At 39.1% G+C, this 17,962-nt stretch overlaps 2 protein-coding genes across 2 annotated transcripts in view; both read right to left on the bottom strand.

Moving 5' to 3' along the window:
* Positions 1-14,421, bottom strand: part of LOC105839255 — a 117,553-nt gene extending 103,132 nt beyond the window's left edge. Inside the window, exon 1 of the mRNA XM_012685434.3 lies at positions 14,249-14,421. Coding sequence (XP_012540888.1) covers positions 14,249-14,395 — 147 coding nt within the window. The 5' untranslated portion in view covers positions 14,396-14,421. The remainder of the gene's footprint in view (positions 1-14,248) is intronic.
* A 71-nt stretch (positions 14,422-14,492) lies between these two features.
* LOC105833193 (histone-lysine N-methyltransferase, H3 lysine-79 specific) overlaps positions 14,493-17,962 on the bottom strand; it is a 224,232-nt gene continuing 220,762 nt past the window's right edge. The window contains exon 13 of the mRNA XM_036291685.1: positions 14,493-14,624. Coding sequence (XP_036147578.1) covers positions 14,550-14,624 — 75 coding nt within the window. The 3' untranslated portion in view covers positions 14,493-14,549. The remainder of the gene's footprint in view (positions 14,625-17,962) is intronic.

Raw genomic sequence — 17,962 nt, 5'->3', positions numbered from 1 at the left:
ATAAAATTAATACAACATACGTAAATAATTTTCTAAACATAATTTTATTCCAAAAATGTAAGCAGCGTTTGGTAATACTAATTAAAAAATTAATGATAAAGTTAAAAAGTTAATAAACTTTAATTTAATTTAGTTAATTTTAACTGATTTAGTTTTTAACATTAACTAGACATTTTTGAAATATAAACTTCAATATATCAACATTTTCCTAACGTTAATTTTATCTGGGCAAAAGAAAAAATTATAAAATAAATATACATTTTTGCATAAAACATTGTTGTCATAATTAATATTGTAAGTTAATTTAAAAATAAAATATTATATTAATATTAAATATATTTGACGATCAATACTTTAATTATGTTGGTAATTTAACTTAAATAAATCATATGGCTTTTTAAATTAATATAAAAAAAGTTTCTCAAAATTAACTTTTACTTTAACTAGAACCAAATTAATCTTAATGTAAATTTAATAGAATTAGTATTTATTTACGTGACTTTTAACATAATAGAATTAATTTCATGATCAATTAACTTTCATTAACTTACAAGGGAACCTCGCGAACCCGAAAATTCTGATTTTAATGAAACTTGGATAAGTGTAGAGGGTGTAAATACATGAATTTAGAAATTATAAGTTGGTGCTTATAAACGGTTTAAAGGGTTGAAACCACCCTTCAAAAATTTAGAGTTCTTGCCTTTTCTCGATATATCTCGTAAACTAAACGAAATATAAAAAAATGTTTCATACAAAAGTTTTACAGTATAAGTACCTCTAGTTAACTATGTTATTTATTTTTTCAAAAAATTTTTTTTCAAAAACAAATTTTTTTTCTTTGCAAAAAAATTTTTTGGAAAAAATAAATAGAATAGTTAAATAGAAGTATTTATGCCGTAAAACTTTTGTACGAAACATTTTTTTATATTTTGTTTAGTTTACGAGATATATCGAGAAAACGCAAAAATGTCTCAACTTTGAAGCGTGCTTTCACCTCTTCAAGCCGGTTTTGAACCAAAATAAAACATTTCTAAATTAATGTATTTATCCCTCTACATTTATGCCAAGTTTCATTAAAATTAGAATTTTCGGGTTCGCGAGGTTCCCTTGTTAGTTTAAAAAATAGATCAACTAATCCAACTCTAAAATTAAATAAAGTTAATTACATTACTAACACATATATATCAGATACCATAAAATTGGCTGAAGTTTAAATACCATAACGTAGTATTCATATCTTGCGCGGTGCCAGGATCAAATTAAAAAAATTGTTTAAAAATGTTTAAAGACCGGAACTGTCGACGAAAACTGCAAAAAGCTTCGGACCTATTGCAGAATTATTGAAAAATACTATGTAGTCGTCTGGAACTCGCTATAAAATAGTAGTTTACTCTTGTAGTGCGGTGCCAGCCGTCTAATAAAAAAATTGTTAAAAAATGCTTAAAGACCGGAACTGTCGACGAAACATAAAGTTGTTGCTAGAAATGTTCTTATACCACGCACAGTAGTAACAGATTTCAGTTGGGCTCTTTTGATTGCTATCTCGGATGTTTTTTGCAAAATGTGTCGACTTACGAGACTATTTAAAAAAATGTTACGACACTATAGTTTTAAAAAATATTAACATGTTTCCAGTTTGTTATATTCGACTAGATGTTAGCCATCTCATTAAAATGGTGGCTAAATGGAAATGCTTAAAAGGAAAAGAAAAAATGTTAGTACGAATTTTTACTCTCCGTTGCATTAGTCAGGCATATTTAATGATTCTTTTAACGAAATCGAATATCTACTGGAATCAATATTGATTGTAACATTAAGTAAAACTATAGATTGCTCGATAGATGAAAAGCCAGTGATGTCAAATGTACGCATGCAGTACTTAAATAATATTATAAAAGGTAATGTAAATAGTGAAATAGAAACCATTATAAATGATGATGACAGTAATGAGAACCAAGACCAAGAAAAAGATTCTCCTATCGATAATATAAAAATAAAATATGATAATACCGATTGGCTACAATGGAGTAATTCTGTTTTAGATACCGCAAAAAGAATCGCTGACGAATTAGAAGGTGGTACAATTATAAATGCATGTTACAATCCAAACTTTGTCAAACAATTTAAAACTCGTTTACTACCATATTTGCCAATATGGACAGGCATAATGCGTCCATATTTTAAAAGCTCGAGTGAAATTGCCACTTCCTCCGCAGTTGAAGCGGAATTTTGTGATTTAAAATATCGAGGATTTAAAAGTCAACTTCCAATAAAAGTTGACAAATTCATTATTCAACATCTAGATTTTCTCGATGCAAAAATTACACTAGCTTCTAATGAGAATGACATACCAAAAAATACTTCGCTGAAATCGAATGAAAAGGATACGACGTACGATTCGATGGAAATCGACGACAATTCGTTGAAAATTGACGACGATTCGATAAAAGTTGATGACGATTCGATGGAAATTGGTATGAATAATCACGAATTTTCTATATCTGGCATTGAATCTGATAACAATAAAAACAATTTCAAACATTCATTTGAAGATAATATAACAGATACGTCAGATATTTCTATAAAAAGTATCATATGTGCATTAGATACAGATTTGGAAAATAAAAATGAAAATAATTGGAATATTCGTGAAAATTGGCACGGTTTGGCAAATTCAAGTAACATTGTTGATGCTGTACAAGAAGTTCTTGAAACTTCTACATATAAAAAACGTTCTAAACCATCGTATCTTGAAAAATGCCCTGAATGGGACTTTTTAAAAAATACTAAATCGTTTAACTTACCTATTCTTAGCAACGGTAGTAAGTGTAGACCAATCAAACAAGGAAAGTCATTAATGACTGTGCAACAAACATGTGCTTTTGATTCCATTTTACAACTTATCACTAATGGAATTGCAGCTCATGCATCATATCGAAATGTAATTCAATCATCTAAGGGTATTTTTCAATTGGCTCGGTCCATTTTAGAAAATGGAAAAATACTCTTGAAACATTACCATGAACGTGCTTCTGTTTTGCAAGATTTATCACTTTTTTCTTGCGCAATTAAAAGCTATACACGAAATATTAAAAGGTTAAATGCCAATTGCAATGTTGCTCACTTAACAGAATATCTGTTTAAAGATGAGCCCAGTTGCATCTTCACTAAGTCTTGTTCGTGCAGTGAGCTGCATTGGCGGCAAATCACATGTAATATTAATGTAGATACTCTTCTAAACGAAGGTTTGGCACATATGCAACGTGCTATTGATGACATAATGAACATACAATCAAAATGTCGTACGTGTGGTGCATTAGCGAAAACTACTGTAACTTATGGTAAACATATAATAATACACACATCTATATTTACAGATAATAGATATAAACGAACAGACTTAAAACATAATTTGAATTCAATTGCCAAAACTATTTTATTAAATAATACAAACTATAATATTTTAACAGGTGTCGTACATTACATACCTCATCAAAATCATTACATAGCTTTGGCATATACAGGCAAACAGTGGTACGAATACGATGATTAAAAAAAAAGCGTATTACGGTAAATCCTAACCAAAATGTAACTCCACATGTTATAATGTATGTCAAATGTGAGTAAACAATATAAACTTTTTCGTTATTAGCAATAAAAGAAGTTTTTTATGTGTATAATCAATTATTATTTCAATTATTATTCGTTAATTACATTTCGTTTCTTATAATTATCAAAATCAACAAAAAAATTATTAAAATTTAATTGATAATTTTTGACACTTAAAAATTTATGTTTCACACAATATATCTTAATTCGTATGTATCTTAATTATTATTACCTTATTCCTTAGTTTTTTAAATTATTTCTTGTAGTAACTAGTTTTACAATGATTTTATTTTATTGGCTTCTAACAGAAAGTGTTTTCTTTTATGTGTATAACCTAATACTATCATTTTAAACTTTATTACATTTTATTTCGTTATCGGTACTTAACAGTTTATATTACGCTTATAATATATTTAATTCATTATTTGTGGTAATTAGTTCTTCAATGATTTTACCTTACTAGTTTCAAATAAAATTTTTTTTTAGTTTCTTAAACGTATAATTAATATTATCATTTTAAGCTTAATACAATTTTGTTCTGTTATTAATACTTAAAGGTTGTGACGTGGTAGCTCAGCTGCCACGAGTAGCAGCGTTCCTCCCCCGTCACAGGCTGCGAATTCGCGCCGTACGGGGAAAATAGGCGAGAGGCGAGAGGGGATCTCCATGGGGAACCGCGACAGACCTAGCGAGCGTAGTATTAATTTCTTATATTTTTGATTTCTTTGCGCGGCGGCCGTCTTCCGATGGAATGCGGCGAGAGAGCGAGAGAAGAGGAGAGAGAGCGACGACGATGCGGGGAAGGAGGAAGGACGCCACCGGTGCCCGGGAGAGACGAGCGCGCGGCCCGCACGGGGATTCGGCGTGGCCCTGGGAGAGCCACGGCCGGAGCCTAAGGCGGCGGTGCCCGCCGACACCACAACGGAACGTCCCGGAGGGCTGTGGAGGAGCCCGGATGGGACCAAACGCGTCGAGGGAGGCGTCGAGTCCTCTCACGAGGAACGGAGGTCTCCGCGTGCGCTGCCCCGGCTCGGGAAATGGCCCAGCGGGAGAAAGAATATTTTGCGGGGGCCTGCGAGGCCCCCGGAAGGATTACGGCGCGCACGTCCCTGCGTACGCAGGACTGCGTGCTTTGCAGCAATTGGGTCGCGGCGCGGAAACAATGCGCATGACTGGACGGGGGGTCGCGGCGTCGATCCAGGATCGACCGCGATCCACCCCGCTTTTGCGTGCGAACGGTCCCGCCGTTAAGTTGCGTGTCGTGTCCCTGGTGAAGTATCGGTGTGGCTTGTGCGAGGCCTCAACCAGGGCAAAGGGACGAGCCTGGAGACGAGGGAGGACGTCGCCGGGACATTATCGGTGAGGTGGCCTGTCCAGATAAGTTACTGTGAGCGGTTGCCGGCCGGCGAGGTGTTCCCGGGCCCGTTCTGCATCCGCTTTTGTGTTGGTGCGTGACTCGCGTGGACCGCAGGGCGGTCATACGATCGTGTCATTAATTGGGAATATATCGGATGCAAGCGGGCGGGACGCCGAAGCGCCGAGCCACGGGGAGGACGATCGTGAAGACGCGTGGGTTCCGTCGGAGATTCCCCTCGACCGTGCGCGCCGCAAAGCCCTCGCGCGAGCGAGTATCGCGTCGCGAGTAGCGGGTGGACGGGACTTCCGGTTTCGCGACGGTGTGTAGTGCGGTAGCGGCCGGCGATTATTGTGTGACCCCCGCGAGACACGTGGTCGCGTTCTCTAGTTGCCGGGAGTGTCGGCACGTTCGAACGTCCGGAATTCATGTGCGCGGAAGATTCCATCGTCTGTCCTTGTCGGCCGCGTGCCTACCGCGGGAGCTTCCCGCGTATCGTTAGCGTCTCTGTTTGGTTTGATTCGCGCCGGGGCGCCGCCTTGTCGGAACGCCGCATGCCGCGTCCCGCGATATTATTGTTTTCGCCTGATTATTAATTTTTAATAAAGATCGTTATCTGTTAAATTCAGAGCCTAATTTTCTGGTGTGTCGTCCGCCACTTCGTGTTACCGCATTCGCCTGCTCCCTTACGATTCACCCCGCCCCTCTACCGTTAGGCAGAGCTGGTCGAGATTGTCGCGCGAGGATCGAGGACACCTTGGCGTAACGATTTTCGCGAATTGACGCGTCGTCGAGCGCGTCTGGCGCCCAACAATTTTCGTGATAACGCGTGGCCGAGATTCGAGCGCGACAAACACGGCATCGGGGGTACCGGTTACCCTATCGGTCTCGCTGCTTTTTGCTCGCGGCTTTCCCGGTCAGGAAAAGTCGTGACAAGGTTTATGTCATAAATATAATATATTTAAGAACTTCTTTGCAGTGAATAATTTCTCAATAATTTTATTTGCTCCTAATAAAAAGTATTTTTTTTATGCGTATAATTAATATTCTCATTCAAGCTTTATTATATTTTTGTTATAGGTACTCATGCGTTTATGCACATATAAAATATGTAATTACTTTGTTATAGTAACTTCGAAATAACTTTTATGCATGCACATTAACAATTATTTAAAATAATTCGCATTAAAAAAAAACACAAAGTTAGTAAATAAAATAATACTTAAAAAACATAAAGTGACAAAAAAAATAAAAAATACTAAAAATATTAAAAAATTAACATTAATATAATAATTACAATCTATAAATCTGTACACCCCCCAGAACACACGCACGCACGCACGCACGCACGCACGCACACACACACACACACACACACATATGGAGTCAGATGTCCGCCACGTCCACGTCGTTGATTCCGGGTAATGCTAAGAGCGGACATCCGCCTCATTTACACCTTTATCTTTGTATATACACATGCATTTTTGTATAAAACGTCAATGATAAGAACTCAGAAAAAACTGGAATTTTAAAATAACAATTTTTGCATTGTTGTTGCTGTTTTTAATCATCTAAAGCTCAACGAATGCCATCGATAATTATAGAAACTCAGAGAATAATGTTCATATAAATTTTGAAAATTTTAATATTGCGCCATACAGTACCGGAGCGGTATGGCGTCATATCTTAAATCGTACATAGCCGTCTTTGTTTGGGTAGGGGGCCTCAGAACTCATTTCTATAGGAATTACAAATTTATTTTATTTTTAAAATCCCGGTCTTCTAAAAGTTAACTTTTTTTCGGCTGTACACATTTCGAGTCACACAAAGATAAAAAATGACACAAGATTTTGTTAAGATAGCCACCTAAGCGTGCTGGTAATATGATCACTTTCTATTTATATCAAAACAAATTTCTTTATAAATCGACTGTTGTTCTATTGTTAACCAATAATTCATGACATGTATTAATACTTATTGTGAGAGTAGGAAGAGGTTACGAATAAATACAATTGTTTGTCAAATGGACTGTCGACGAAACCTACAAAAAGCTTTGGAACTATTGAAAATTACAGAACTATTGAAAAATGCTATGTAGTCGTTTGGAACTCGCTATAAAATGGTAGTTTTATAGTGCGGTGCCAGCCGTTTAATAAAAAAATTGTTAAAAAATGCTTAAAAACCGGAACTGTCGACGAAACATATAAAAAGCTTTGAAACTATTGCAGAATTGTTAGAAAATGCCATAAAGTTGGTTTACTCTTGTAAACCAACCATAAAGGTACTTTACTCTTGTGATGCGGTGCCAGGAGCCAAATTAAAAAAATATTTAAATATATTTAATGTACAAAACTATTCCTAAAATTTATCAGGAACTCTAGAACTATTACGGCTGCAAATAGAACTGCTGTTAAAACATTCAATTTTTATTAATAAGGTGCCAGGGAAAAATAGCACCTCATATTTTCAAATTTTATTTTTTTAACTAAATCAACGGAACTATTTCTGAAACTTATCAGGAACTCTAGAACTATTTGGAGTGCAAGTAGAACTATCATAAAAACTTGCGGTGCAGAAAGTTGCGGTGCCAACTTCACAGTGACGTACCAAAATCGCTAATTATCAACGGCTGATCGCTAGGTTCCGTCCTCGCGGCCCTCAGATCCTCGAATGGATCGCTAACTGCCTCTACGGCGGGATCGGGCGTCCCGGAGGGTGCTGCTCCCCTGAGGATCGCCTCCTCATGTCGGGTTAACCGCGCTCGGAGGACCGTCAATATCCCCCGGACATCGAGTCCTCGATTTTAAAGATGTTGGCGCGCCTGCTCATCTGTTAATTTCTGAATCCATTGATGCGGATCCTTATATGCCATCTCTCGAGAGCCGATAAAAGAGGCTTCACCCGTGAGAGGAAGAAAAACTTTTAGTCGTCAGTCAGCTTTTGCCCCCAAACGGTATCTTCGACGGACGAGATCGGTAACTCACCCCCAAATCGGTATCAGACCGGACAGCGGTAATCCCCACGTGAGAAATAAGATTTAAATTTCGGTAACTCACAATGTCTCAAACTTGACACGAAATACAACGCGGTAATCGCAGTCAAAATACGAGGGAAGAACAGGATTTTGAGTCACCCGATATGTAAACACGAACACGCAAACAATAGGCCGAACGGAATGTATCGAGAGCGCACAAAACGAAAACAAAGCGAAGGTCGCAAGAAATCGAAGCCTAATCACTAACAAAAATCTTTCTTAAAATCGTATACATCAAATCAACGCGAACACTCACCACAGGCAAGAAAACAATTTGCAAGGGAAACTAACAATAATGACGATAATAATGTTATTCGCTACGATATTTCAAAGTACTGTTGCGCCGGATCGCCGAAAGACACTCCGCGCACACACACTCACTCGCGTCGAAAGGAAATCAATTCGCTTAAAGATCTCAAGAACTTTATTGCTATATGAACTCAAACAGAGAAAGCGCGTGACACGTCCTCCTCGGCAGGAGTCCGATGTTAAACTGTCTACAATTCTTGTTTACAAATATTTCCCGGCAACCAGCCGTTTAATTATTTTAATAACAAATTCTTCCGGCAACCGGCCGATCGAAAATATCGATCGGTCCGTCAGCTGACTGGCGCTTCAGGAATGTATCGGGTGACACGCGGCACGCAACAGTACATATATATATTAAAATTCCAATATTCCACGGGCGATAAGTCGCCGCTTCGTAATTCTTTTCCGCTTTTAATATACAGCAGTATGCGGTATCAAGACATTATCGGAAAATCAAGTCAACGTTTACGTAGACGGTAACAAATCTCCCACAGACGGTACACAAAAATTTTCGGGAAACGAAATCGAATATCATGCAGGCGGTAGCAAGGCGTACACAATAAACCAGGCGCGCGCACTGTAGGCACCGGAATTCCAAAGTCGCGGTAACAACTCGGAGTCGTTAGTCGGGAGCAAAACAATATATAGCACGAAAATAATCTTCTCTAGGGTCGGAGTAAGCAAGGGAACGAAAGTCAAAGAAAGAAAGATTAAACACAAGGAGATAGCAACGCAAATTTCTCAATAATATAATATTCCGTCTACGACTGCCTGCTTTCCGATTCTCCACTTAATTATTTTACGGTAACGGCGGCGTGGGCCTCACGTTGGGTACCAAAATTTGCGACGTAGCTTTCTCTCGGGAACCGCCAGGTTCGAAGGGGCTATCACCAATTAATCGGTAACACTTATAAATGTTAACGGGTAATGCTTTCTCAACGAAATCGGTAGCTTACAAAAACGGTATCTCCCCAAATGGAACTTGAAAAAGTTCTCCCAACGATATCGGTAACTCGCGAAAACGGTATCTCCAAAATATCACCTTACGCCATTGTGATGGGCGCGGCCGGACGCGCCACGTCACAACTTGAACAAAATTGTACTAAACAGAACAGGAAAAATAAACTTAAATAACCACTATAGGTTAACTACACATCACACTCATCATACAAAAATGTATCGGAACCAGCTATATACAAACATATTTAACGAAATACAATGTAATTTAACGAAATACAAACCGTAGAATACAAAAACAAAATTAGCCAAAAGAAAATAGAAAAAACCGTAAAACACGTCGTACAGGATCCCGTAGAACTGACCAAACTAAGTTTAAGTTTAAAGGAAGTAGAAAAGACCCTAGAAGAAGACGATAATAATATATTTAAAAACAAATACTTTTTGTATCCTAGGGAAACCGGGACTATTATCTGTGTATATACTACAGTAATCCTAGCGATAGCGATAGAAATAATAATTCTGTTAACGAAAAGAAATAAAACGTGAAAACAAAATAAAGCGACAAACGAAAATCAAGGACAAAGAAATGGGAAATGTTATACTAGTAGGTATTGATATGATTGTAAACAAAAACTGTAATGCGTAAAAATATGTAAAATTGTAAAATAGGTGTAAAGAAATTTGCTCCTTTATTTCTTTTTTCAAAGAGGAAGGGATGTTACGAACCGGATCTCCCAATTCGACTTTGTATCCAACCTATGTAGGTCGGAAGTAAGCATTCGGCGAAATAAGAAGTGTAACAAAATAACAAGACAAAGGGAAATGAGCACAACGTTAGTGTTAGCCGGATAAGCGGAATTCGGACGCAGCAGCCTTGTCGAGTAGCAGGAACGTTGGTCGGTAAGTATGCGCCCTAACACAGAAAACTGGGATAAAAAGGAAAAGATCAACACCAAGACGGGCTCAGCTCAATTTAATCATTCGTGTATCATACTGCAGCGTAAAGTGACCTCTGTTCAATAAAGTAGTTTAACGGCATGTGAATGTCTTTGTTTAAAATCTTACGAGAGTTCCTCCGACGTTGAGACTCTCGTATGTTTGTGAAAAACAATAGCCACGAATGTGTTGCTACTCAAACACGCGGGAATCATCCGCACGACAAGCGTTCACGGCAATAAGCATCGATCGATCGCATGCCAATAGGACGTTTGTCGGTCGAATGATCCTCCGCAGATTCGTTCGAGACGAATCGGTCTTATAAAATCTAAGAGGCGCGAACGGCGCGAAGCGGCGGCAGTTGACACACGTCCGACTCTCCGTAACGATCGTTTCCGTTGCGAGCTTTTCACGCCTGTGCTTTGTGGCGAACCTTGCCCCGGGCACAAGCGCGGGCAGCATCCGCGATCGCGCACTCGCACTAATAAAACTCTGTACATAGGAACTGTATTTTTTGTGATAATTAAACGTGTTTTTTTTATAAACTTTTCACTGGTTTTGATTTATGCATCGACTGGTCAACGAAGACGCCTTCGCCGGATTATTGTCCGCGCGCAATCGAGATTCTGTCTTAAACAGTCTTACTGAACTAACCCCATCCCTAGGACGCACAACGAAGAAAGTCGACATAGTTGCAATAACAAACAGAAACTTTATTAAATCTAAGTGATAACAAATAAAGGAACAACCAACGGTGTGAAGGCCCCCGACGGAAGACGAACCCCTCGTGCATGGAGTGGCACAACAATTCGAAGACGGTTAATAACTGCACAACGAATCGTTAAATCTGTGTCAACTCAAGTACCGCGACTTTCAGAACAAACAGTAAGAAATCGTTTAAGAGAAACGGAGGCGGAGAGTGTTGTTCACGAATGAAACAAGGTTTTCCTTATTTTCAACTAAAAAACTGGAAGAATGCACATATGGCGTCCTCAAGGACAGCGATTCCACTCTGATTGTATCGAACCCCGTTTAGCATTCAATAGTGATTCTGTGATGGCTAAGAAAGGCATATCATGGAATACTTGCCCAGATTTAGTAGTGATTCCGCCACCTCCGCTTAATGTACAACGTTATGTGGATGAAATTTTACATCCACCTGTTATTCCACAACGCCATAAATTAGGTCATCAATTTTTGCTGATGCTAGATAACACAAGGCCTCATACAGCTCGAATCACGCATTGCTTCCCCGAACAAAATGTTATTAATATTTTTCTGTACCCAGACGTAAATCCCACAGAACACATTTAGGACATGTTATCCAGAAGAATAAAGGAACTCCTTCGTCAGCCATAAAATCTCAATGACCTAGCATTACTCTGAGACAAGTTTGGAAAGACTGGCCTCAAAATGAAATCAAACGTTGCATTAACATGCGTTGCAATAACAATGATTGCAAGATATAATAAGAAACAGAGGTAGGAACACCCGATATTAAATAATGAAAACGTGCGTGTGTGTAAAAGTTAAAAAGTAAGATGAAAGAAGGCAATTCTTTGTGTTAAGCAGGAGAGAGGATTTGGATTCTTTAAATACTGTGAAACTAACGAACCACGAGGTCCTAATCTCTCCTCTGAAACGCAGGCAAAGAAATGCTTTCTTTCATTTTACTCCTTAATTTTACACACACACACACACACACACACACACACACACACACACACACACACACAGAGAGAGAGAGAGAGAGATCAGATTCCCATCACGTCCACGTCGTTGATCCCGGGTAATGCCGAGAATGGGAATTCAAAAATAAGTGCCATACATGTATACGCTCATTCATACTTACACTATTACGTACAGTCATATGATGCACATAATGACTCACACATGTATTGAGACTCATACTCGCAAATCCACATTTAGAAACATCCAACAAAAAATGCCAAAAGTTGTTACAATTTAAACTGTAGACGCGATCAAAAAGACGTTCTCCATATGCATATTCTGTTTGAAATTTTCTCCTATATTTTAAAGCTGAATGTCTCTGCCAAAAATGGTCGAATCTTAAAAAACCAAAGTAGATTTTGAACAACACATTTCTAACTTTTATTCTTAACCCTTTAACATCGGATTAGCACTGTTTCGTATTGTTCACTTCAATCATTCAGCACTCAGTGAAAATGACGAAATTATCCATAAGAAATGCATATTCAAGTATTTTCGAGTATGCTCTTTCCGATTCTGATCTTCAAAATTCGAAAAAAATCCAAATTCTTGATGATTTTTGAGATTAAAAAAAAAAGAACCTATTTTTTACAGATTTTTTTGTTTTAATTCAAAATTTTGATCATGATACACCTTTGATATTTGGTCGAAACCTTTTTAAACCGTGCAATTTTTGTTTGAACATAAAAATTATGTATTTAGTTAAATGAATTAAAAACTTTGAAAAAGACAAAAAATATTTAAAAAATAAAAAAATAAAAATACAAGAAATTTCTCGATAGGATTCTATCTTCTCGCAGGGAGAATCGGGCAATATTGATTACAGTCAGTGGCAAAAGATGTTGAGCAAAAGCGTACGCACAGATGCGTGCACACAGATGCGCACATGCATAGATAAATGCGTATATACATATTTACATATTTACATATTTATGCATGTAATAATGATTGGCCACAACTCCGTTCAAACAAAAATTATGTTAGTTGAGTGTGCGCATATTATCATATACAGTTAAATAAACATAATATTATTTATTTTGGAATTTTCTAATACCCAACCAATGTAAATTTTAAAATTTTATACGATTTTTTCGGAGAAAATGCAAAAAAATTCGTGAAAATCTTTAATTTTTACGATATATTCAACATTTCGAGGCGCCATTTTGGATTCTGCCATATTTGTTTGTTGTTAGTATTATTTTGTGATTATATTACATCAATCAGAATGGTTTTATGCAAATTCGAGATCAATTGTTACCAATAAATATGAGAAAAAAGCGAAATTTTGAGTTTTTCCGACGTTTCGACCGCCATATTGCATCTGCCATGGTGAAATTTATTTAATTAAGTACATAATTTTCAAGTTCAAACAAAAATTGCACGGTTTAAAAAGATTCCGACCAAATATCAAAGGTGTATCATAATCAAACTTTCGAATTAAAACCAAAAAACCTGTAAAAAATAGGTTCTTTTTTTTAATCTTAAAAATCATCAAGAATTTGAAATTTTTTCGAATTTTGAAGATTAGAATCGGAAAGAGCATACTCGAAAATACTTGAATATGCATTTCTTATGGATATTTTCACTGAGTGCTGAATGACTAAAGTGAACGATACGAAACAGTGCTATTCTGACGTTAAAGAGTTAAACTAGAGCAACCGAAAGAATGACTTTTCAATAATGCGCCAGTCATCTTTATGTGTATTGTCAACGTACTAAAATTTTAGAGTTGACTTCAAAGCGCAAAACGGCATGCAAAAAGAAATCAAATGTGAAATTTGGTCTCACGACTTAAAACCTGATACCCTAAGCTTTAAAGTGCTTTTTTTCATTTCTGTACAATGTGAAAAAACTGCTGTCATTTTAATTCTTTTAAAGAGTGTATAAGGAGTCAATTTTATTGAAAAATTTTTAAATTAAATTTTTTTTAAATAAATATCGTAGTTAAATGGAGGTATTTATGTGGTAAGAATTTTGTAAAAAAAAAAAAAAAAACACTTTTCAATATATTGTTCAATTCATGAAGTGAGATTAAGAACAGATTAATTTATGAGATAAAAAAAGGCATAAGTCTCTTTACCTTTGAAGGGTGGTTTCACCCTTTTAAATTGTTTCTGAGCATCTGAAAATTTCTAAATTCATATATTCACCCTATCTATATTTATACCAAGTTTCATTAAATCAGAATTACGCGAGGTTTCTTTGTGAGTTATATAAGTAAAACAAAATGGTAGTATTTATAACTCCCTTCTCTTCTCTTAATAACAGTAATATTTTAACATAAACTTATGTTATTTATTATAATAATCACAAACCTTTTCCGGTTTAATCTTAAATTCCGGACAGTGCTCTTTGAGTCGCCTGAATTCTTCGTAAGAATTACAAGTTGCTTTACTTAAATCGGGTATCAAATTTACGTCTTTCTTGTCATCCTTCAGTAAATCGTCTAGTTGAAAGGCCATTATTTAAATCTGCAACGCGAGAAAGAAATTGTAAATCATTTGCTTAGAGAAGCAAACGATATTCCTTGACAAGACCTCTTTCTCATTTTATTCAATCCCTTTTCTATGCAAACAAAAAAAAATTTTTTTTGATAAACAGAAATCCTGCAGGCACTTAAAAGATTTCGGATGCAGCGGGTGAGACTAAACATCGTTCGGTGTCCCACTCGATTTGCTTCGTCAAAAGTCCCTGGAAGAAAACAATGCATCTTTAGAAACTCTTTTCAAGAGGCACGGTAATGCTTCGCGCCAAGTATACGCGCAGCGCGAGCCACCACCACTGCCTCTATTACGCGAGACGTCGTTTGCGAGATTATCCGTAGATTATCGGATCTCAATAACGGCAAAATTAATTTTTTAATGGATAGGTTAAATCTGATTTATATAGCAAAAGTGTTTTTATTTTTTACGTGACTTACGAGCGAAGATATCGCGATTTAAAGTTTTACATCAAAAGTAAAATATTTTAAGAAACGCCATTATTGTCATCGTCGCCCGGGACAGATGGTGAGAATTTGAATTGTTGCTTTCCGCGCAATAGATGGCTTATAAACGTGACACGAACACGGACATTGACAAAAAGTGCATATTCGTGTCCGCGGAAAAACAGAACAAGAAGTTACGCGTCTTGATTGACGGTCGAGTCCGCGTGTCAAGGTAATAGTTAATCCGCGGCGAGTTTCACGGCAATGATGTGACAGTTCAAGATTAGTGACGAGTTAGTTTTTAGTTTTATGAATAATTTGCATATTACATCGTGAAGGGAAATATGGCTGTGCCTAATTTGAAGATTAGTATAACATTATGCGTTGTATAATCATGTAAGTTACAAAACATTTTTATTTTTTGTATAGAATAAGTATTCTGAGATAAGATTAATATTATAAAACTCAATTAATGTACGAAAATTCCAATGGTGGTCGGAGTCCCCGTTCCTCTCCACGAATTGGCCGGATCGTCTTCTGTCCCTAGGCGGTCCTGGGTTCGCTCATTTCGCCGTTCCCTGCCGGCACTGCGCATCTGCCATTCTTTGACGGGCACAGATTCACTACCCGATCATCTAATGACGGGAGTGGGAAGAACGAATAAACCGACTCAACAATTAGAATTGTAATGCCCTTGCGTATCTTTATTCACAGGTACAGAATACGGACTTACAATTAAACTAGAATCACGACGTACGCGGGACCGTCACCGAACTCCATCACCGTTCGAGCGAGAGTGACGGGTCCCGGGCACTAGTCGCTATCCGGAACGGGAGCGGTGCACTTGTACACGGTTCAAATAGACACGGTGCATTTGCACACTGTGCATTTGGACACAAAAGAAATTTTATTAAAAATGTACACCAGTTACATGCACACGTAAAATTTGGCCACCAAATATTTGCACACGAAAAAATGCTCACCGTTCACTTGGACATGTAAAAGTTGCACACCATTCATTTACACACCGCTCACTTGCGCACCATTCACTTGCACATCGTTCACTTGCCCACCATTTATTTGCTCACCAAGAAATGCGCACCGATCATTTGCATATGGAAAGATGCACACCGATCATTTGCACACGGAAAGATGCGCACTGATCATTTGCAGACGGAAAGATGCGCACCGATCATTTGCACACGGAAAGATGCGCACCGATCATTTGCACACGGAAAGATGCGCACTGATCATTTGCACACGGAAAGATGCACACCGCTTAGTTGCACACCGTTCAATTCCACACCATAGTCGCAAACCCACGTGGTGCAGTGAATGCTTTAGATACTGTGGGTAGGTTCGGTAGCTAATGTACTCTACTCCCCACTTGAGATGTTCCACCGCGTGGAGCTTTTTGGTCGCCCTGAAAAGGACGGTTTATCTGGCGTCCTTATAAGGACGGTTGTCCCGCGTTGATCGATGCTACGAACTCCGCGTAGAGGTCCTGTGGCTTCAGTTGGATCTTGGCGCTATGGCTTTGCGTCCTCTTCTTGGGGGCCCGTGGAGTCCTGGGCTTCCCTGAAGGCGTACTAGGCCAGGAGTCGTTGGAACCGCCAGAGGCCTTAGCCTGCACGCTAGCGTCGACCTTCGCTCGGGTCGGTGTGGTCTGCGTCCCTGTGGTGTGCTGCAGATAACGTGAAATCCAGGTTCGCTGAATCGGTGGAAGATCCAAAGGAATTAGCCTCCAAGGCAACTTCGCTTGCCCAGGGTCGAGTCTCGATGTCTGTAGGTCCTTGGTCCAAGGTGCTGGTCGCCCCTCCGGCCGGGTCGGCCGGTTGCTCTTCCGTCTCCGCGGCAGGATGCTGCCGTTGAGCTCACTCCAGGAAGGAGGCCCTGGGGAGAGCACACTCCCCGAAGGAGGTCCCGACAAGAGCACACTCCACGAAGGAGGCCCTGACAGAAGCACACTCCACGAAGGAGGCCCGGGTGAGCACACTCCACGAAGGAGGCCCGGGTGAGCACACTCCACGAAGGAGGCCCGGGTGAGCACACTCCACTGAGGAGGCCCAATGTTATCTCGGACGAGCACACTCCGAGAGGGAGGCCCGTCACTACACAAAACAAGAGTACAGAGAATATCTTTGGAAAATATCCTCTCTGCGAATCTAAGATTAGATTAAATTTCAGCGCTGCGGGTGGTCTTTATATAGCCGGGCCGCTGCACCTTACTCCCGAGTGCCGCGGCCGCTCTATCGGCTGCGCCGCGCACTGCTCCGCTGGCGCCTCACGGCGTGGGCGGTGAGCGCGCGTCGGTCGACGCACCGGTGTACGCCGTGAGCGCATTCGCTCAGGCGCGCTGCTAGAGTGGCGTGACCGCCACAGATACACACACACACACATACACATACATATGGGGGGGGGTGCAAGGGGGCCTTCGGCCCCCCTTCCGCATCCACCCCGTCCAAGTCGCTAACCCATGTACACATTGCAAACGCAGCCGTAATGTATGAATATTTAATATGCGTTTAATTGAACGGTGTGCAATTGAACGGTGTGCAACTGAACAGTGTGCAAATAAACGGTGTGCAACTGAACAATGTGCAAATAAACGGTGTGCAAATGATTGGTGCACATCTTTCAGTGTGCAAATGATCAGTGCGCATCTTTTCGTGTGCAAATGATCAATGTGCATCTTTCCGTGTGCAAATAATCAGTGCGCATTTTTCTGTGTGCAAATGAGAGGTGTGCATCTTTCTACGTGCAAATGATCGATGCGCATTTCTTGGTGTGCAAGTGAGTGGTCGGCAAGTGAATGGTGTGCAACTTTTACATGTCCAAGTGGTGGGCATTTTTTCGTATGCAAATATCTGGTGGCCAAATTTTACGTGTGCGTATAACTGGTGTACATTTTTAATAAAATTTCTTTTGTATCCAAATGCACAGTGTGTAGATGCGTTTGAAACGTGCGCAAGATATCGTATTCAAAAGCACCGTGTTCCAATGCACGGTGTCCATTTGAACCGTGTGCAAGTGCACCGCTCCCACGGGTAACTACGATGAAAAAGAGCTTTCGGGTCTGCATACGCGCTGATGCCTGCTGGAG

Source organism: Monomorium pharaonis, chromosome 9 (assembly GCF_013373865.1).
Source record: "Monomorium pharaonis isolate MP-MQ-018 chromosome 9, ASM1337386v2, whole genome shotgun sequence".
Lineage (NCBI taxonomy): Eukaryota > Metazoa > Arthropoda > Insecta > Hymenoptera > Formicidae > Monomorium > Monomorium pharaonis.
This window is presented reverse-complemented; position numbering and strand designations above follow the sequence as displayed.